Source organism: Perca fluviatilis, chromosome 11, assembly GCF_010015445.1.
Source record: "Perca fluviatilis chromosome 11, GENO_Pfluv_1.0, whole genome shotgun sequence".
In the NCBI taxonomy this organism is placed as follows: domain Eukaryota; kingdom Metazoa; phylum Chordata; class Actinopteri; order Perciformes; family Percidae; genus Perca; species Perca fluviatilis.
In genome coordinates this window covers 22,771,584-22,793,633 of record NC_053122.1, presented here as the reverse complement: position 1 = coordinate 22,793,633, position 22,050 = coordinate 22,771,584, and the positions used below count along the sequence as shown (strand labels likewise).

Genomic DNA, 22,050 nt, shown 5'->3' with positions numbered 1-22,050 from the left:
ATTATTATTTTTTTGGGCTTTATGATTATTTACTATTATTAATTATTATTATTATTATTTATCCTATGTTGTCGCATCATAACATATAATTATTTCTGTAAAAAGAAAAAATACCTTGTGTTGTGTTCTTGTAAGTATAGATTTTTTTTTCTCCCACAAGTTTACGTCTATGTTATGGTTTATGTATTATGACTGCTATGTAAATTAGGGGTGCACAATAATAAAGACACTCAGGGATATTTTTAGTAGTTGAAAGAGAATAAGTACAAATGGCACTTTAACATTTAACTATCATCCGTTGTGTTCAGTTCCATGGTTACTTTGTTCAATAAAAAAAGTTTTTTTTAATTCAACAAGCAATTTGTTGGACTTAAGCAGTATACTAAAACAGAAAGGCAGAACTGACATTTTAATATCTGTTTATCTATCAAATGTTTATAATATTTGTACCTAGTGGCGCTTTTTTACCCAAAAATGAGGAAAAGGGGCTCTAACAAAGACATTTAATGAGGATATTTACAGTAACAATTCAATTCTCTATTGAGGATGGCAGTAAGAGTAAACATTAGATAGCATCAAATTATGGGCAATAAACTTTATTATGAAATTATACAAATTACATTTTAATTGTAATAATATACAAAATACAACAAAAATATCTTACACACGTATTCAGAAAAACAAGGGTCAAAAATACCTACAAACGCAGCCTATAAAATATTTATGTGGTCCACAATTCTGCTTGCATATCAGCCAACGTATACAGTACAGTGAATCCAACATATCTGTAATAAGGTGTTCTCAGCCAATGTCATCAGCCTGCTTATGTATCCAGCAGGCTCTAGGTAATCTAGTTAATCATCATGTCAAATTCAGTTTTCAGGTCAAAGAAAGTTCGACAGCAGTCTGGGTTCTCTAAATTCAAACAAGGACACGCCTGATTCATTGCAGCCACAAAAAAGTCCACATGTATATTTGAGTGAGCACGTTTCATCCCACACCAGTCTCCCGTTGCTTTGTGAGACAGGTAGAAACCAAACCAATTCATGAGAGGGAAACCGCCCTATCCCGCAGGTGATGTGACATAGCAAATGGCGGATGTTTTTGTATCAGTCTGCGCGTTGCCACAGAAACACACCTCTGCTTTGCAGTACTGTATGTTGACTCAGGCATGTGACAACATTCCACACTGCCGTCTCAAGGTTATCTCGGGCTGCACCACTCAGACTTTCCGGTGATCCCCTGGCCCAGCTACAAACCTCTGAGTAAGACTATCCCAACTGAGATATATGCAAATCAATCCGCTTCCTTTCCAAAGATGACCTAATAAGTTGTTACACATGCATCTGTCGTGTCTGAGTGCTTGAAAAAGTTGCTCAACTGCTCTGCTATAGCGGCTGTTATTACATTTAGTGCCTAACGTTGTATTTAGTGCTGAGCAGTTAGAAGTAAAAGTAAATATTACAGGAAGGGTTGAGGACAGCCAGTTACCATAAAGACAAGAGTGGATATATTATTATCGGTTGCATTGCACTTTTCTCAATGCTGCATCAGCACACGGTCTCCAAATTCTAAAAAGATGCAGCCAATTTCACACTGAGTGGTTCTTCTTTGAGCCTTTTCCCAGCAGTAGCACTGGTTTTTCTAAATTGATTGATAAATACAGTGAGCAATAGCAAGACAAACTTACCACAGTCAACTGTGGGGTTAAAGTTTAATACAAATGTAATCTGCTACAACATTTATCAACAACAAAGTTCACTCTGCTCTTTGCCTCTGGCAGGTCTTAGGTACACACAGTTAACCCGGGGGTCAAAGAGCATGACCTGCGTCCATCTGCCGCCCGCACACCATCCTGTCAGCTCATGTCCCCCCACTCAGGCTATAATGAAATTACTGAACGTTGTAGTGTGTCATAATGCAATGTTCAACACCCACTGCTACCTCTGGAGTGGTCCGTTACTATGGCAACCAGACAGGAAGCAGATATAACCTTGTCAATCTGTCTTATTGAGGAAAGCACAGCTGGGGATACTACCCAGCTCTTTAGAAAAGAAAAGAAAAAAAACAGAAAGCTTGGAAGATGTCTTTTAATGCTGATTTCTTCAGAATTAGTGTTAATCTCGTTACCTGTGAGGATATTGTCGGTGTCAAGCTCCATGTTCACTTGGTTTTTCTTTGCTATGTGTCCCATGATCCACTTGGAGCGGCAGTACTGCTGAGTGGCCAGCAGCCAACGCAGTGACTCAGGGAAGATCCTGTCGAAAAGACGGGGGATGTCCTCGTTAATAAGACAAAATTGTCAAAACGATGAGTCAAAACAAAATTAATTCTCCTTTTAAAAAGGCAGATTGAAATCTCTCTTAATCAGGGTTAGAAGTATCACATCTTGTTTGTTTCTGTTTTTATTAAATGCAGAAAAGAAAACCGTATTGGTAAGCTAAGTTTAGAAATTGTATCCTGAACAAACAAAACAAAACCTGGTTCACACGCAAACACTTACATACCTAATAGCCTTCCCAGATGTCTTTACAGTGGGAACAACAAATAAACACATGCCTGCCAGCCATTGCTATCCCCATCCCTGATTTCATTTCCCATGCTTTATTATCTGGTAGTTGTACTATGTGGCAACATTCTTGTGAGTGGTCAGGTTTCTCCTCACAGCCATATGGCGATTCAAAGACAGTCAGCAAAAACAATGCCACAGTTGCCTCAGTTGGTTGCTTTTCTCTGGAACAGTCGGTCTATGTGAGTAAAAGTGCAGGATTAATTATGTTGCACTAGTGTGGTTTTAAGTTGTTTTCCCAAATCAGCAAACTTAGATCACCTGCTGTGTTGGAACTCTTCAGCCCAATCAGCTGTATTTTTATATTTGCAGAGTCAGCCACTTTGTCAGTGATGGATCCAATCTGTGCCCTTAAACGCTGTCTGGCTTAATCAAGAGAATGAATGAATTCCCAAAATCCTTTTGTGAAGCCTGACTCCAGCTGGCTGTGTCGCTGATGCATTTGTGTATCTCAGTAGTGTGTGCTGTGTGGACAGCCCTATTACATGTGCAGAAAGAGACTAAAGTGTTGGCTGGTTTGCCAGTAAAAGCTTGCCCTGCACCTTGCAGGTTGTGTTATGTGTGATATCTGTTTCACAACCCGCTTCATGTCCTTGAGTTTTTTTAGCCAGCAAGGCCATAATCACATCAAAGCAGACAAACAAAACCCTTTCCACAGCTTAGCCACCTGACTGCTGAGTTATTGTTGTTTGTGCAGTGACTACCCTGATGTATGCCTAAGGTTTCTTACCTCTGCTCTGAATCATGGTAAAAAAATCGGTTCTTCTCTCTGGGCCAGATGTATGTACATTTGCGAATGTAGCGTTATCAGCTCCATGGCCAACCCGCAGAAAGCGCATGCTGTGATACTTCAGCTTACGTCGTATTTACCAAACCTGCAGTTTATCGGGTAATCAGCGGCTTTCTCCACCTGCTATACCGTAAATTGCGCGCATCTTTCTATTAGGCCTGGCAAACTCGATTCCTTTTAAGGATTCGGGTTATTCTGAGTCACTCACTAAACTGATCTGGGTTGTCAGTATTGTATGCTACATCCGAGGCAAGCTTTTGATTTGGATAAAATGTCATGTTTTCATTTAGAATCTTTTAATTTTATTTGGAAAACGTTATATCCATAAATGTAAATGGTCTGAAAGAAAACCGAATATTCATTTAAAAATGACATGAAATTATATTTTGAAACTTTAATAGGACTGACAAATAAGAAAGCATCCGGACTCTGAACATTTACAATGACTTACAACCTCTTTAACGTAAATTCCATGTGCACCTTTTTCATGTATGTATGCATTTACTGTTTTCAATGTGTATGTGTATCTGTACTTGAATAATAAAGGTTTTTGAAGACAAAAAAAAAAAACGAGTTGTCGGACAGTCCGAGATGTTTCGGACTGTCTGAGATCCACTCATGACAACGTAGCCGGCTGATTCGGCTGTTTCGCGGGATTGACCGACTCCTGCGAGAACTCACGAGTCATCAACAACTCATGAGTCATCGAGGACTCGTGAGTTGTCGACAACTCATGAGTTGTTTGCGAGCCGAGCCAGCCAAGCCGAGGCGAGCTTGTAATGTTTCGGACTGTCTGCTCGACCTAATTGCATTTTAACATGCTACGTTTATAAACCAAACCTACAGTAGGCCTAGCTAGGCTACATGCAGAACATTGTATGTTATTTCAGAAGTGAAAGAATAGCTTTTGTTGTGGATTTGCTTTACTCTGAGCTCAAGGAGAGACTTCACTCGCTCGTCTGAATCAGATCCACTCATGTAGCCTGCTGATTCGCGCGAGAACTCATGAATCACCCGACAACTCATGAATCACCGACAGCTCATGAATCAACGAGGACTCGTGAGTTCTCGAATGAATCCCATGGTCTGCGAGCTTCCGGCTCTGAGTCTGCTCACTCAGTCGCTTGAGTTGACTTGTGGAGTTGCTGTTGCCTACGAAATTGTAAGTTATGAAGCCTTTTGCGCGCATGTTACGCTTCTCCTCCCATCTCTTTATGGGAAACTCCCACTTTCCCCTGCACCCTCCCATGAATGCATATGCATGACGGAAAAGCGCAATTTGCCATTTTCAGTCCCCGCAACTGGCAGTTTGCGCTTTTACCTCAGTGCGGCCTGTTTGTACATACCTCGCCATGCTTTTACTCGCACATTGCAAAACTAATACGCCTGAAGTGGGCGCAAAAGCGTTAGTACATCTGGCCCTCAGTGTCCTACTCTGATTGAAGTGCATCATATCACCAGTATTGATCTTTGATCAGATTAGTGATTTGGACTGTTTCTGGGTCTGTTTTATTCCAGCACAGCATTGAACAAAGCTAAGGCCTTTGATAACCTATGATAAAAATCTATATTTTTGGATTTTCTTCTGCTGGCTTTGTACACACCAGCAGTGGTGTTGATCACTGTGCATCACAAACCTGATCTCATAGAATTCCGTGAAATGAACACAGCCCCTTAACTCAAAATCTGTAGCAGTTTCATGGAATCGCAAAAAATTCCATGATGGGCCCACAGAAGAATTCCGTGAAATGAACACGGCCCCTTAAGTTAAGGAAAAGGTCGTGGGTGGGCTTACGTTTCCATGACACACGGGACAACAATGGGACGGTTGCCTTCAGGAAAAGAATAAACGGTTGGGTTTGGGAAAACAATAATGGGACGTGGGACAACAACGGGACGGTTGGGTTTAGTAAAAGAAGAAAGCGGCGGTTGGGTTTAGGAAAGGTGACACACGGGACACGATCCCCGGTCTCCTGGGTGAAAGTCCTGTGTTTGACCCATCCACCACCCCAACCACCCTCCCTCTGCGGATTTTCGGGCTTTCATACTCGCTACCGTAGTCACTCTTAATGCTATGCCACCACCACGTAATGCGGTGTTAACAGTTTTCTACACAGAATTCTGTGAGACCAGGCAGGCATCATGGTAGAATAAATGGACTTTTGGAGGTGAATACACAAGTATTTATTGCCGGAGCTTTGGAAAAAAGAGATTGCACTCACAGTAAAGGTTGCCGCAAATGAGTTAACAAAAAAACATTCAGCTGGGAATTCACTGGTGAAAAAGACTTTCTGGTTTCTTGTTTGAACTATGTAAATCTGCTTAAGCATTTTTTGGGGGGGATTATTAAATCACTGGTTGCTTAGAATCTAACACATGTAGAGTTTAATTGCAAATGGCACATATTTCCTAACCTGACGTGCCAGACGGTTTGTTACACAGAACCACCTGAGAATTCGTCATTGGAATTTGGAAAAGGGCAGGCGTTTACAACATATACCTGGCAGGTGATTGGATGAACCATCAATCAATCAATCAATCAATCAATCAATCAATCTATATATCTATCACATCCGTTATTGTTGTTTTGAACGAACAGTCGCAGCCGTCACACACACCTAAACCACGCCAATAGCTGTCAGTAGCTCCTCACTGGACGCTGATTGGTTCGGTAAGCTGGTAGTTCAGACAAAAAACGAATAAGTTGAAGCCTTACAAGATGGATTATCTTGTGATTTGTGATCTCGCAATTCTTGTGTGATCTCTTGATATCGTGAGACTCCAGCTGCCGTGCAAGGTAACATTTTTCAGTCTCATGTAGAATTTAAACTGTAAAACATCTTGTTAACAGAATGACGGGTTAGTGCCAAAGTGATGCTCGTCTCTTATCCTTACCAGACGTAAGACAGCATCAGTAGCAGGGGGCAGATGATGACAGCTTGGAGTACCTGCCAGTCCCGGCAGAGGTATGCCATCCCGGGCATCAGCAGCTGACCACCCAACACCACAAAACTGGCCACCATGGTCATGGAAAAACGCCATCCTGGCAGGCACAGCTCAATCCCTGGCAGAGAGGAAAAGAAAGAGAAACTACAGTGTTAATAGGTTTTTCTGCAACAGACACCAAAAGACACAAAATGGGCATGTATGACAGCAAGGAAAATAACCCATTTTCAAGGTTTCTTGTAAATATGACACCAGCTTTTCGTAAATTCAAACTTAGCCTAGTTACTAGTTTACAAAGTAAATTAAAAGAGATTGCAGCATGTGATATTGTTCTTAGGTAGAAATTAGTTATTAGTATTTTATTATACTAATAACAAATATTATATATTATATTCGGCATATTTGACACAATGATGGAGATGAAGATTTACATTTTAGAAAAATAACAACATACAAATTACAAAATGTCTTGCCGATGATGAGGCTGTGACATAAAAACGTCAGCTAGGTTAACACAACTGTTTATTTCCCACTCATTCTAAACTGCATGAATACTACGAAATCTGAAACACATATTTCTCCAAGGATGCATATACTAAAACACATATACTAAAACAGATACTAAATAAAGCAATACATACATTTACAAAGCATTGGTAGTTAGCCTCACTTTAGGGCTAGATTTATCAAGCCGTTTGCGCCTGTTTCCAGGCGCTAATTGGTCGCAAAGACGGACGTAACCGATGCGGGCTATTTACAAACAGGGCGCACTTGGGTAAAATCGCAGATTGTCTGCCACATGAGCGAGAAGAGACAAGTTGCGCTTTCAATATGCGTTCGTGGGAGGGTCGTGGGGAAAGTGTTCCACCCAAAAGGTGGGAGGATAAGCGCAAAGTGCACCTAATTATATATTCCGTGGTATTTACAAAGACTGTCAGTAAGAGCGCGCCTCTATTCTGCGGGGGAAATTCTCCGCCTCTTTAAACCAGCCGCAATCGAGTTTCCTCGTAGACCTTTATGCCGCTGGTGAAATGGCAACAGCAATTTGAGCAAGACGAAGACATAGGCGAGGCTGAAAATATTTTTAACAGAAGAATCACACTTTGTCAGTGAACACAACATAATTTAGCGTTACAGATCAAGCAGCCATGCAATATTAGAGTTACTGGAAGAAATCAAAGATGAAATTGAATCTCCCACTCAGCGTAAACTCCTCGCTACATTACAAATATTGGCATCAGGATCATTTCAAACAGTCATAGCATCAGCAGTGGGAATATCGCAGTCTGCACTCAGCCATATCATAGCACCAGTACCGCTTTGCTACAGCGCAATTTACGGTATAGTGGGCGGAGAAAGACGCTGATTGCCTGATGGGTGTCAGGGTTGATAAATACTACGCAAACTGTGGAAGCATAGCGTGCGCTATTACCGAACTCGCATAAACGGACGCAGCGCAAACTGCGCTAGTGTTAGTAAATCTAGCCCTTTAATGTCTTGTTTGGCCCCTGTAATCGTTGGAAGTTATGCTACAGCTCGGGATGCTACAGTAACATCCAGTACACATAGCTGGTTGCTTTTTATTGTAAAGTGCAACATACGTTTCCGAGAAACCTATTTAGACTTTTCCAGATAAGTAATTTCTTAAGTTTTAATGGTAGCAAGCCCATTTAGTAATTCACTATTTTGAAGCTAATTAGTTTAGAGTTGAGTTAACTTAAAAGAGAGTTATGGTAATGGATTCCCAAATAACTGGTGCTACCCAATCCAGTGTTTTCCGTGAGATTTAACCATTAGCTGTTTCTTCCTCATGCTGACAGAAACAGGCCAGAGTAGATGAATTATCAAAACAGAATACAACCTGTGCCTAGGTGAGGCAGACAAGCCAGAACATGGTTCCTGTCGGCGATGATTATGCTCATGAATAGAGGTTTACGTTGTCCTTATTACACATAGACCCAATTCCCAGGCCAACTTACATTATGACTACTACTGTATTAAAACGGTGACTTTTAAACACAGGAAACACCTAATACTGATTAACACTTGTTTAACTAAACAAATATTATGTTAAAAGAAACTTAAAGTGGCAATACTTAATTGCCACAATCTTTTGTGTGTATAAAAAATGAGAAACCCTGATAAATCACCATGTACAGTTGTTGTTCGGAGACAGTAGACAGGCCACGACAATAGGCTACTGTCAGAGTGAACTAACTAGAAAGAGGTTCCTTGTACTCAATTCTCCTCTATCAGAATGGCACTGATTCATTCACCCAGCCATTAGCATGCACACCACACGGGCAGCCAGCAACCACAGACAGTCCAGCCCTTTAGTTACTGCAGTGTAGAGAATGGCTTCTCATCAAACCATAGAACAGTGAACCTCACTGTAATACTACTATTCTCGGAATGCCCAAATCTGTTGTCCTACATTCATGCCTTTTTGTTATATTTAACAATTTAGTTTTCTAATGGGTCTTTTCTGCTGCCCAAGAATGTGAACAGTCTCCAGATGGGCCTTTCAAGGTGACAGGGCCAGCATAATACAGTGGGTGTCGGTGGCCCCACTTCATTTCAGTGAAAAAGACCGGAATTTCAATTAGGACTTGCCCCCTTCTGAGGACATGAATAATGCTCTCTGTTCACAGACACTATCACAGCTGGAATGACAAAGCCAATGAGCTGAGAGCAGGGCGATGGGTGCAAGACCTGCTGAGTTTGAACCAACTAACCCCAAGACCCCTTTTCTGTGTACTGCTGGGAGAAAAGTGACGGTTCACTGGTTACAGACTGCATGGGATTTGAATTTTTCGGTTATTTATAAAGGCATCATGTGCACTGAACAGGCCAGTGCATTGTGACCGAAAGGGTAGATCCTGGGGTGAGGTATGAAAAAATTGCTGACACACACAGACATATGACACTACAAACTATATCATTGATATAAAGATATTAAAATAAGTGTAAATATATATATATATACACAATATGGCATGTGTTGTGTATATGGTGCTGCAGAATGAAGACCAGAGTTTGTGGAAAGGAAAGGAGTTCTGAGCTCCTTACTCCTGCTGACCCTAATCCTCCACAACCCACTAGATCAGCATTCCCACAATGCCCTGCTGCCGCCTGTGTTCTCATGACATAAATCTATTAATTAATCTGATGACACATACAAGAAACTGACAGACGATGCTAACTGAGGATCTCCGGGGGTGGGGGACAAAACAAGTGGGACATACAAGCTATTGGAGAATAGGCCCATTTAAATGCATTTGGACACTGTGCTGTACAAAGTGGAAATGACATCATCACTGATCAAAACAATAGCCAATTAATAATGAAGATAATCCCCAAAGAAGCTTTAGCTGGGTTGCTGACTTTGGCAAAACAAGTATATGAATCACACTCTCTGGTACACTCCACAGTAGCTCACTAGTCTTCTGTCAAGTACATAGCTCAGTCAAGAAGGCCTATTGTTTTACAAGTGAAAGATTGGTTGACCACTAAATGCACTCAGTGCAGCCACGCCCTGTACACACAGGCTAATGTCACAACCTTTTACTGGTCACATGATGTCCATATAGCCTGGTGCCATGACTTCACTGTCTATCCTGGCCACTCGGTCTGTTAAGTATAACTTCATGATAAGGGAGACTCTTAAGTATTTCTCTATACTGAAAAATAACAAGGTTTGTTTGCTGTGATTGATTTTTATGGCATAACTATGACTTCTTCTCGAGTCTGGAGCTACAGGCCTACTTGCAGGTGTTACAGGTGAAACATTAAGTGCTGCTGTGTTGCAGTTGACATCCCGCAGATGTGTTCCCTCTTCTCCTTCCGTGTCTTTTACCTGAACTTCTGTAAATTCTCATGCCTCAGGGTGAATGGTACCAAATGGTTTCAGACTTCTGAATCACCACACACATCTCTGATTGGTTCAGCAATTAAAATAAGTCTGCTGTTATGCTCATTTACCGCTGTCAACCAATCAAAGCTTTGTTGGTGGAAATAAAAAAAGGAATGTCATTTTTTCTTAATAGCTAGCTACCTAGCCACACCCATTCAAATTAGTGAAGAAAAGAAAAATGGCCAAGAAAATGGCCACATTCGAAGATGGGGTGAATAGCCTACCATCCAAAATCTCCCATGGGTGTAATTGGGTTGAGATCGGGTGACTGTAAAGGCTAATGACTCACGTAATTTTCATCATTTTCAGACTCCAAACCAGGGCCCATTTGTGCCCTGTATGGACGCATCTGCATTTATATGGTTTCTCCACAAACATATTCAGGCCTTTAATTTGTTGTCTGTTTCCTGATAGATGCTCACGTTCCAAGTCTTGCTTCTACATAGTAATGTACTTATTGGGTGTAAGCTCACGGGCCTGGTTCACTTGCCTGGTTAAAGCTCCACACCTTCAAAGCTGTGGTCACTGATGGAAATGCTTGGTGAAACCAAACTCAATTCAGGCATGTGCATACTGCTGATGAGTTTTTGGAGTGCTTCTTGTGAGTGACATGCCAGTGCACATTGTCAGCAAACAGCACTTCCCTGATTAGGACCCAATGAACCTTGGTCTAGAGTTCCTGCAGATCGAAGAGATTTTTGGGTGAAGGCAAATTGCATCCTCAGTGGAACATAGTGACCACACAGTGTGGGGGTGAGTGCACAGCACTGTTTAACCCACAGCTAACCAGTCTCTGAGAATAGGACACATTTCTCTTAATGTACCCTTCACATGTTAACAGAATGTAGTCATCCAAAAAGCCAATTATAATGAAGGTAGATCATTGGGATTCTGGGTACATATGAGCAAGAACAAACTGCAGTTTATTTACAATTTTGCTCTGGCAAGTAACTACCAAAGAATGCTCCCAAGGGAGATTCCACAGTATTTTTTCTCGCTTTTCTTATATATAGTGTGATTGCCTTAGCTCACAAATGTCCTATGGTGTCCTCCTTTCTTCCAAGTACTGAAAAGGGGCTATTGACTAAGAATAAGGTCATACTCATTGATTAGTCCCTTATCTGGAGGTGAAAAGAATGCCAACTAGCCACAAGCCACAGGCACTTTCCTTTGATCTGTGTAGTCTGAAATTTTCTGCAATCAAACCATAAGTAAAACACTACCAGAAGAGTATTTTTCTTTGATAAAGTGGGAGTGTGTATGTCCTAACTACACCCACCACTTCACCACTGCCACCCCCTTCCTCCCACACACAAAGAGTGACTGATATACAGCTTGTACTCTGACACACATAGAAGACTAAGTCCAGAGTTGCCCTAACACAACAGATCCATCAGCCTGACTAAAGAAGAACTGAAACAAGAAAGTGCAAAGGTTGCCCATGCTGTTTCTGACAATCACTGGACTTCACTCAGGAATTTGCAACATGAGATAGCTTGTGGTTATGTCATGCAATGTCTCTCACAGACAACAAAGGTTAAAAATTTGACCACGACCATTAGGTCACAGAGTGTGCCTTTAAGCAAGGAAGTGGTCTCCTAAAATGAAGACACAGACAAATAACAGATGTAGGATACGCATGTAGCCTAATTTGTTAGGGGAGGAAGTCCACTGAGCAACCAAAAACGCAAACTCTGCACAAAAGGGAAATTTTACCCTGCTTAGAGAGGAGGGGAGGGGTGTGCACAGCTCACCTTAACCCATATTTCAGGTCACAGCTAGAGCAGCTAGATTTTTCCCTCGGGATGAATAAATTATCTATCTATCTATCTATCTATCTATCTATCTATCTATCTATCTATCTATATATCTTCCACCAAAACAAGTTCCTTCTTTTCCTTGCTTTTTTGCAGTGGCATCGTGGCTCCGCTCCGCGCTTAGCACCGCCCAAGATGATTGTGATTGGTTTAAAGAAATGCCAATAAACCAGAGCACGTTTCTCTCCCATTTCTAGAATGCTGTGTGGACTAGCCAGACCCTCCTCTGCAGTGCCGTGGAGGAAGGTCTGGCAATGGGAGACTAGGCATTTGTTAACATTCAGAATGAAGAAAAAGTCACTTTAGTGACATCCATTTAATGGCACAATATCTCTGCAGTGATGTGAGGTGGGCCTAGCTGCTGTCCTCAGGGAGGCATAGCCATATGATAGCAAATGAAAAGCTTCAATCTTCAGAGTCCAGATATGGCACGCACTACTCGAATCAGGCCAAACCCAGTGATATCCATCACTGACATTACACACAAACCGAGCAAAACAGGTTAGGGGAAGAAGGCAAGCAAACAAAGCATGCCGTCTGTCAGACTGTACCAACAAAAAGGAATCTTTGTGGACATTGCCACAAAGAAAGCCATTTACACAGATAAATACACATATAGCTTCCATCTTTCTGTGCTGCCTCTTGCACTTCACCTGTGTGCAGAGAGCTTAATGCCTGTGGTAATAGGAGGGCACCACGAGGAAAAAAAAGCACCTCATTACAGGCAACACTGGAAAGAGGACAAGACTGGCTTGGCTAGCCTGATATAACACTGCAGCAGAAAAGCATTGCACCACAGATCATCCTGTCGGAGCACTACTTTACCATCACAAGGCATGCACACAGACAGCTGGGGAACACACATGACCATTTCCGTAAAATCTTATGGAGGACAGATGAGATGAGAGGAAGTAAATGAGTGTTGCCACATTACCAAACATTTGGTTTTGGTTTTGCATCATGAATATGATTCCTAAATAAAAGAAAGGAAATGCTCTCAATTGCCCGTATTGTGGTCTATTTTTGAATGTTTTCACTTACACACATTCCTATTAACAGTAAATACAGGTCATATTATTGCTGAGTATGGCACATAAATCCTTTTACAGCCACATGCTTTATATATAATCATATCTATATGACCATGTATCTCTATGTGGTCCATACACATACATGCAAATTTCTGTATGGTGCTCATTTAATTATTGTACATCAGATCACTGATTCCTTGCTATGATACCACTGTATCTCAGGCCATCCATCATCATATAACATTCATGTACTTCCCCTCCCTTTGTTTCAAGTAAAATGTATTTATTTATTTATGATAAAAGGAGTGACAGCAAACACTACCCCAATCAATACAGTCTGAGTGTCTGGGCATGTCAGCAGTAATTTTACCCTAGTGACATGAATACAAGACTTATTTTCTTTTAGAAATTGCACTTGCTAATATGGGGTCATGTAACATTCATGGACTAAACGAAAATGTGATACATTTAACAATCACCCTCTGTCTGTCTCTCTGATGCTTATTTTGTCCATTTCTCTCTCATTGTCTTCTCTCCCAGATGTGACAAGCTTCCATAAGCAGTGAATAACAAAATCCAAGCCTCTTGGGACAAAAAAAAAATTATGTGTGCATTTTAGCCAGGGCTCGAGGCAAACCACAAAACTAAATCAGCTTGAAAACATATTTAGTTAGTTAGTTTAGTTGCTCCATTATTGACATTTTGTGGCACATAGTAATAATTGAAGATTTCCAAATTAATTGACACTGATATTATATATTTTTTAAATGTTTAGTTATCTAGAGGACTAGAAACATAAACATAATATATTGGGAAATATCCCTCAGCTAGTTTAAGTAACACCTCAGAAATCAACAATGTGTACAGTAAATATCAAGAGAAAGGGAAATAAACCTTAAAGAACACACCATTCCTTGTCAAAACATAAGTGGCAACAATTTGAGCTGGTCATTTCCCCAAACCATTAGCATGAGTTTGCCCCAGAACATCATCCATAAAATAAAACCTTTTCCATGTAAATAATCACACAGAGAGCAATCATGAGCATACCGGAATACTGTATGTCAAAGGTTACTGACAGGGAAGTTATAAAGCTCTTTTTTTATTACACAGCTTTGTTGAATACTCAATTCTGATTGGTCACTTACAGCATTCTACAGCCTGTTATTTCTGAAGAGCTGCTATGTATAACAGGCCGTTGCTATGTATATTATCTCTCTCTCTCACACACACCCTTGATATGTATAGGCTTGCCTCTACGGATTAAGACAAGAAAGTGAGCAAAAACAAGACATTTGCTCTTTACTGTAAGGCCATTATACAGACTTCTCAAAGTAAACATCCTGCCTCTTATTAAAATTTAATATTTGCTTTTAGGGAAATTAAAGATGTGAGATGAAAACCATTGAGCTCATGCATACATGTACACACTTCAGCTGGCATTTTTGTAGAGAGAAACCTCACGTCAACCCACAACTGTTTCACTAAGTTATACAGTAGGTGTACTTTGGTCTCTGTAATAATACTCAATCAAACTCATATTTTTAGTGTGAATAAATATTTCAGGGAAAAAAGCAATGTATGTCTAGACAAGCATCTGATTTTAGCCCCACATACAGTAGCTGATGTGGATGCATGATATAACCTGCACACACAAAAAGCAAGCTCTGGCCCAATGCCCCAGAACACAATCACGTTGTCTCTAGCTGATCACAATTCTCTCCCAAACACCCATCGCAGCCAGCTAGCATGACTCAGCTAGCTGATGTGCGGTTTGTGTTTGTATGTGAGGGGAGTAGAAGGTGAGGGTCGGGGGTTGGGGTGGTGAGGTTGTTTACCTTATGAGCAGCACCATGATGCGAAGCTATATGTACTATATGAGCCTTGCCTGTCCCGCCTGGTGCTGTGATGCTAAAAAAGCTAGCACACGCTAATTGAGCACTAGGGTATAAATAGCAGCACTGCATCAGATGACTTTCTATAGCCATCAGCTTTGCTATTCTGCTGTTATACTTTGGAGCCAACATACTATAGATCATTGTCATACAACTATCCATTAGCCTAGTTTATACATGAAAGGGCTTAATGTTACACACATGCAAAAAACACTTGCAGTATTGGTGAAATTGTATCACTCTTCAGAATCATAGGTGAAACATTTTGCTTTCTCCATCCATATGCCGTTTCAACATTCCTCTCAGTCTTTACGTTACACCTTTTCCCTACTCGTATTAGTTATTAGTCACTACTCTCTCCCTTTTTCTGAAACCACCTGGCAACCAATTCTCTTTTCCCTATGTCTTGTGTCCCTTTGTGCCAGTTAGCATATAAGTGTCACATCATATCAGCCATGTTAGGCCCTGCAGTGGGCCTGACTTCGACAGGCCATCCTGGCAGAATGGATAGTAGCCGTGTGCAATTTGCTCTACAAAGAGCACCCATATACTGAAAACTCAATGGGTTTTGTCATTGATACCTCCAGGGCACAATGAGGTCATATACAAGGGGCAGGGGCAGGTCGGAGTTGTCTTCTAATTACTGCAATACCCTATTCACAAGGATGTATAAAATGTACACGGATTGCAATCACTGTATTGCTATTTTTTTTATTATAAGGGCAGCATACAATTGTGGCCAGACTTCAAGATCCATGAACTAAAATGTAATTGCACATGAATTGATGAGAAAGGGGGAATTAGTGTATTGTCTCCAGTGCAAACACATCCGAAGCTGGGATTTGACCCCGACTTTTCTTTGTAAGCAGAGCTAAACAAAGCAAGCCACAAAGGAGGGTCATGTGGTTTATAATGTTACATGCAGAAAATGTCATATGACTGACACAGTGTCAGGAATACAATAAACATTAGCTTTTGCCAACTGTCATGCAAATGCAATACATACCCTAAACAGAACGGCTTGAAATAAAAACAATTGATCCTCTCCAGTAATGGGTTATTGAACGATTGTGCTCGTCCTCTTGGAACAGCTCTTGTGGAGTTTTTGTCGATACAGAGTGGCTGCAGGGTAAATATCATGTGACAGAGGCCACACATGATTAGAAATAAGGGCAGCGGTATAGCAACACAAAAACCTATAGAAATATGCAAATCTCAAACAAACATCTTTCCAGCTCAGCCTTGCTCAAGTTGACGTCACTATATAGTACTTCAGCAAGCTGTTCATAGACAGAGGTATAATTTCCAAAGAATCATTAGGACATTGATTAGTAAAAAAAAAAAAAAAAGAACATTTTTATTATTATTATTATAGTTCATTATTATTTCATGAATAAGTACCCAAATAAAATGGGAAACCCTGCTTTAACTGTGAGGAAGAATTATATTTGTCTAATTTGTTGACAGGTCTGTGGCTGACTGATCGTTTCATGATTGTTAAATGAGAAACTGATAGCCTGAAATATAATCACCTGTTTCAGCCTGAATCAAGGAACCGTAAAGTTGTGTTTGCTGTTGATGCAAATGGATCAACATGGGTTATCTAACCAGACTCCACAATCCTGGTCTTGGTGGTAAATGCTGGGCTTGTCAGGGTGAACAAGGTTAGACAAATACTGCCTTTAGAGTTACTTGCCTATAAAGCTACATAAACCTTGAACCTATTTAAGATATTCTTGGCAACTTCTAAGCCATTGTGCAACCACACAGGTACCTGAATATGACTGCAGAGGGTAAAGTGTTGCATTTACCAGAATAAAGATAACGAATGCCTATACAATTACAACAGATTACTCGTGACCGCTCGATTTACTTTGCAATCACTTGATTGCAGACTGTATGGTAAAATGGCAAGTGCAAATAAATGTAAAAATAGGAGAATGGTAGAGCAAAAGAAAGAGGTAAAGAAGGTAGACTTTAAGTAGAGACTGAGAAAGATAGAATAACAATAGAAGTTGAACTACAGAAAGAGAAGAAAGCAAGGAGGAGGAAATATACAGGAGAAAATATAAATCTTTATTCTGACTCAGTAATTGGACTCTTTAGAAACAAATTAAGTTTATTTGGAATGCTGTCTATATTCAAATACTGTTTCCTTTTTATTAGTCAGAATGGTCAGCTACTGCTCAGCTGCTCTGGCATTTAATCATTAAAGAGGCGTATGACTTATGTTTTCATTTAAATCTGCCTTTATATAAAAGGAAGTTGCATTGTTCACTGCGCCACTATGCAGAACAGATGTCAGATGAATCTTATCTTTAATGATGGCCAACACATTAAACGGACACATATTAGTACATGACAAGATGAAACAACACAGACATATAAACTACGAACTGCAGTGTCAAGTCTGAATTGTACAATTTAGCAGTGGACCTTTTAAAAGGAACACGCCGACTTATTGGGACTTTAGCTTATTCACCGTATCCCCCAGAGTTAGATAAGTCCATACATACCCTTCTCATCTCCGTGCGTGTCGTAACTCTGTCTGACGCACACCCCCCGCTAGCCTAGCTTAGCCCAGATCATGGAGGTAATTGGCTCCATCTAGCCTACAGCTCCCAATAAGTGACAAAATAACGCCAACATTTTCCTATTTACATGTTGTGATTTGTATAGTCACAGGGTGTACAAATAACGAGGTCACATGAGACGCAGCCATCTTCTAACTGTATACAAACTGGGAACTATATTCTCAGAAGGTGAAGCACTGCTACTTGGGCGCAGTGATTAGCGCAACACCTGAAAAGCACCATTGTTACTCTCTGCTCCTCACCACGGGACTTCTCAGGTGCTGCGAGCAAATCACTCCGCCCAAGTAGCAGAAGTTGCAGTGCTTCACCTTTTGAGAATATAGTTCCCAGTTTGTAGTCCCAATAAATCGGCGTGTTCCTTTAACATGAGGCTATACATATTTACAACTTACACATTCCTATTCTTTCTTTTGATTATTGTAGTCTCAGACTAAATCTGAATACTATTCTACATTTCATAAGATAAAATCAAGAGTTAGACAAAGAGATGTAGAGAAATGTTGACCCCACTATCTCCTATTGGGTTCCAACCACCAGGTTGAGAACCACTGATTTTCTAAGCCGTAAACTGTGGGATATTGTGAAAACAAGCGACGCAGATGTCAAGTTAATTTAGATTTGATAGGACACCATAATGTACAGCTTAACTACACCCGTTTGCCTCCCTCTGTCCCTCCCTCTTTCCTTTGTCCCAGGAACAGAATAAACGGTCCTATTTTGGGAGCGCGACAAAGCTTTTCAAGGTGTTCAATGTGGACTAAATCAGAATGACAAGGACACTGAGGGCCCCTTCATCATTTCGCCCTTGCTCCCTCCCTCTCATCTTCCCCTTCCCTCCACTTTTGCCACCACATGAGAACATTGCATTAACTGCATTGCCAATTATCAGGACACTATCAAACCTTTACTATGCAGAGAGAAGGTCACATCAACAGACAGGTTTCATTTCTGAGAAAATTAAAGTCTCCTCCTGCAGTGATGAGTGAAACTATATTAAAGACAAGTTACCACAAACACCCCCCCGCCACCACCAACCCATTATGCCATTATCAGATTATTGATTAGCAGTAACAAGGATTAAAATCTCAGGAAAAGACACATGCTGGTACACCTAAATGAAAATTAAAGAGTTCACTTCAAGGGTAAATGGGCTGGTACTGGTTGTTGTTCTGTAATGAGAATTTATTCCAACAATGGTATTCAATTCAATGAATGTTAGGAGGTCACTGCAACACAATTACTCTACTCTAGCTGAATGCTATCCTCAGCTAAAGACAAGAATTAAAGTAGAATAGGCTTTTGAATAGGTGCATCTGGTCAAAATAAGAACAGTATGAGTGGGAGGATACTACGGATTGAGAGTGGGCGGTACAGGTTAAATTAATATTGCATAGATTATCATTATTCAAAACCTAATGATAAAAATGTATGTTCATCACATTAATCAAAATGGTTATTTTGTCTTTTAGTGGGCCACAATCTTAAATTAAACAAGAATTCAAGTATGTAAAATGTAATGCTGTGCAAGATGTTGATTAAATGAAAATATCTCTCCTAGCTTATGATATGTAAATTTTTTAAATGATGATGTTGAAATATTTACTCAGCCCTACCAAGGAAAACAGATCTTCCATAAAAGTATTGCTACATTATTGCGGTGTAATTCTAGCCTGGCTCTGCCCTCCTACATACTTCCGTTCAATTTTCATTTCCCTTCAGTACTCCATCTGGGTTTGCAGTATATTCTTGGGTTTTCTCCAGCCAAATATTTGGCAGTCCAATCAGCGAACAGAGGGAGTGGCTGAGAACGATGACGTTGAGGACGTGCGGTAGAAAGACGTGAGCGAAGCCATTTGGTCCGTTGTGGCAACGCTGCCGAATATCCACAAGTTAAAGCCTGAGCAAGAACAATATTTGCTGAGTTGTGATGGTGGACATGATGTTGTGGCCCTCCTCCCCCGGGGTTCGGGAAAAGTTAGCTTTTCCAGCTTGCTCCGTTAGTGGTGAAGGAGTTGGCTAAGGCTAACACTAGCGATGCTAATGTTAAATATAAGCCAATAGTTGTCGGTATCCCCTCTTGTTGCACATGCGCATAACATACGTCACGATCAAACGTTAGTGATTGGTTATGGCAGATCCAGAGTGGCTCTGGGCAGATCCAATAGATTTAAACTTCAACAGAGTACCCGCCTTCAAGAAAGTTAACAATTGTCAACGGAGAGTGGCCAGACTCTCTGTACAAATGAAACATACAAGAGTCTGGTAGGACCAGGCTAGTGTTGTTCCTCCTCAGCACTTCTGTTTAGTGAAACAGTGAAATGTTAGGATTGTCTACACACTTTCAAACGTTTCAAGTGCTTCCTGAAAGGCCTCAAGCAAAATGTGTCAGCAAAATATTCAACCTTCATAGTCAACACAGATAAGTACTCATTTTTCAACCAAATGTTGCCAAACCCTTCCCAGGAAAAGTGATTGTAAGTGATAGCTTACAACCATAACCAGTTCTGTCAACATGCTAAGGTTGTGTACATGGGATTGGGACTCCAGTGAGAGCGAGATTCTGTATTTTAAAAGTTGAGTTTGGATAGTCATGTCTTTTAAATAAAAACATTTCCACAAGTAACAACACGTAACAAGTAAGCTGGAAACATAACAAATTCTGTTCGAAATTGAGTTTTCAACCAATTAGCCAGATAGCTATTATAAGTCTGCTAGCGAAAGCTGTTATTTCAGCCGACAAAATCGATGGTGGCTGGCTAGAAATGTGAATCCTGCTTTCGTATACTGTGGTGTTAAATTTAAGACCTATCGTTTCAAAAATTACGATAAATTTTGAGTGGTAAATTCGGTAAACTGTCTATGTACTGTGCTAGCTCGACAGGCATAGTAACAATAACAAGCGGGGTAGGGCTTAGCAATAGGTAAATTGGCCCAGAGCTTTTAGTTGAGCGATAAAGACTTACTGAGGACATAGAGAGAAAGGGTGATCCCTGCCAGGCAGAAGCCCTCAAAGAAGCGCAGGGTGCTGAACATGGGGACGTTGACAGAGAAGGCCACAGTCAGACCAAACACCAGCATGAAAAACACCGATATGATCAGCACCGGGTGGCGGCCAAACCTACGGAGCAAGGTAAAACTTATTTTTGTTTTCTTCAATGTTAAAAAAATAAATAGTTTTTGATATTACACACCTGTAAATAAAACTGTATGCTGTGCAAGAACTTTGTTCTGAAAATCTTACCAGTCAGCAAGGATTCCAAACGTCAGGTATCCAAAGATGGATCCCACCAACAGAGAAAACTTGGCGATGTGGACTTTCCATGCAGAGTCACACACCAGACTCCACTGTAGAGACAAATATACAAAGGCATTAGTTCCAAGAATTGTATGATGGGTAATGGTAATGAAAAAGGCAACAGCTATATATCTTTTTGAGATGAAACTGTTTTTATATATTGACTAACTCTACACTAGATCTGACTGACTTATTAGGCATTATCACCATTCAAAACACATTAACACTGAAATGTGAGAAGGGTAGACTTCTGTAACAGGGCTTCCTGGTATTTCATCTAATAGGAACATTAATATGTCATTCATCCAACAATTACCTTTCCTTTGTTAATCATTCCAAACATTATATTCAGTTTTGATCATTGTTTAATATTGATCTTTCAGCTCAATAATCCCCAAAAAATGCATCTCCAAACAGGCTTGATATTTTAGATTTTCTCCAATGGAGTAACTACCAAACAATATAAGTGGTCTTGAAAACAGTGATTCTCTTGGCGAAGCTCATTTGTCCTCTGCAAATCAACATCAGGGATTAAATCATATATTATACTGATCATTTCCTCAGTCAGAATTCATTGGGTGTACATAAACTGTCTTTTATTTTATTATTTATTTATGCCTCCTCTTATTACAGTCAACTCTGAATCTCCTCATTTTCTTTGTCTACTGAAACTCTTAACAGAGGAATTTCTGAGTGCAAATAATGCACTATGCAATAATAAGGCTGCTTTTGCATTAATAAAGTATGCTTGAGTTCCTCCCCCACCCCATTCCACAGTAGTGACAAGTTTTGAAAAACAGACCTTGTACACAGCACAAGCAATGATCGTAGAGGTGCAGCAGCAATTGTAAACCCCAGTGGAGTATGTGCATGTGAACTGCTTGTAGGAAGAAACGTAATACCTAAACAAATCTACCCGAACCCGCAATTTTACTACCATTGGCATTATTATTCAATGATCCTAGTAATATAGTTGATCCTGAGAGGAACAGAAGATGAATTCCACAGAGAAGGTGGACATTAGGTTGTCCAGCTGTTTCGACAGAAGCGGTAGCAAGAAGCAGACAGTGGCCATAGCAGGTGCATATACACATACATACACACATACATATATATATATATATATATATATATATATATATATATATATATATATATATATACATATATATATATACACATACATACATATATATATAT

The 22,050-nt window shown here is 40.3% G+C and overlaps 1 protein-coding gene across 2 annotated transcripts in view; it reads right to left on the bottom strand.

Moving 5' to 3' along the window:
* Nucleotides 1-22,050, bottom strand: part of LOC120568105 (solute carrier family 22 member 23-like) — a 40,116-nt gene that overhangs the window by 11,134 nt on the left and 6,932 nt on the right. For both annotated transcript variants that reach the window (XM_039815350.1, XM_039815351.1), the window contains exons 2-5: nt 20,797-20,900; nt 20,519-20,673; nt 6,255-6,423; nt 2,131-2,258 (exon numbers count right to left, since the gene is read on the bottom strand). In XM_039815350.1, coding sequence (XP_039671284.1) covers nt 2,131-2,258; nt 6,255-6,423; nt 20,519-20,673; nt 20,797-20,900 — 556 coding nt within the window. The remainder of the gene's footprint in view (nt 1-2,130; nt 2,259-6,254; nt 6,424-20,518; nt 20,674-20,796; nt 20,901-22,050) is intronic.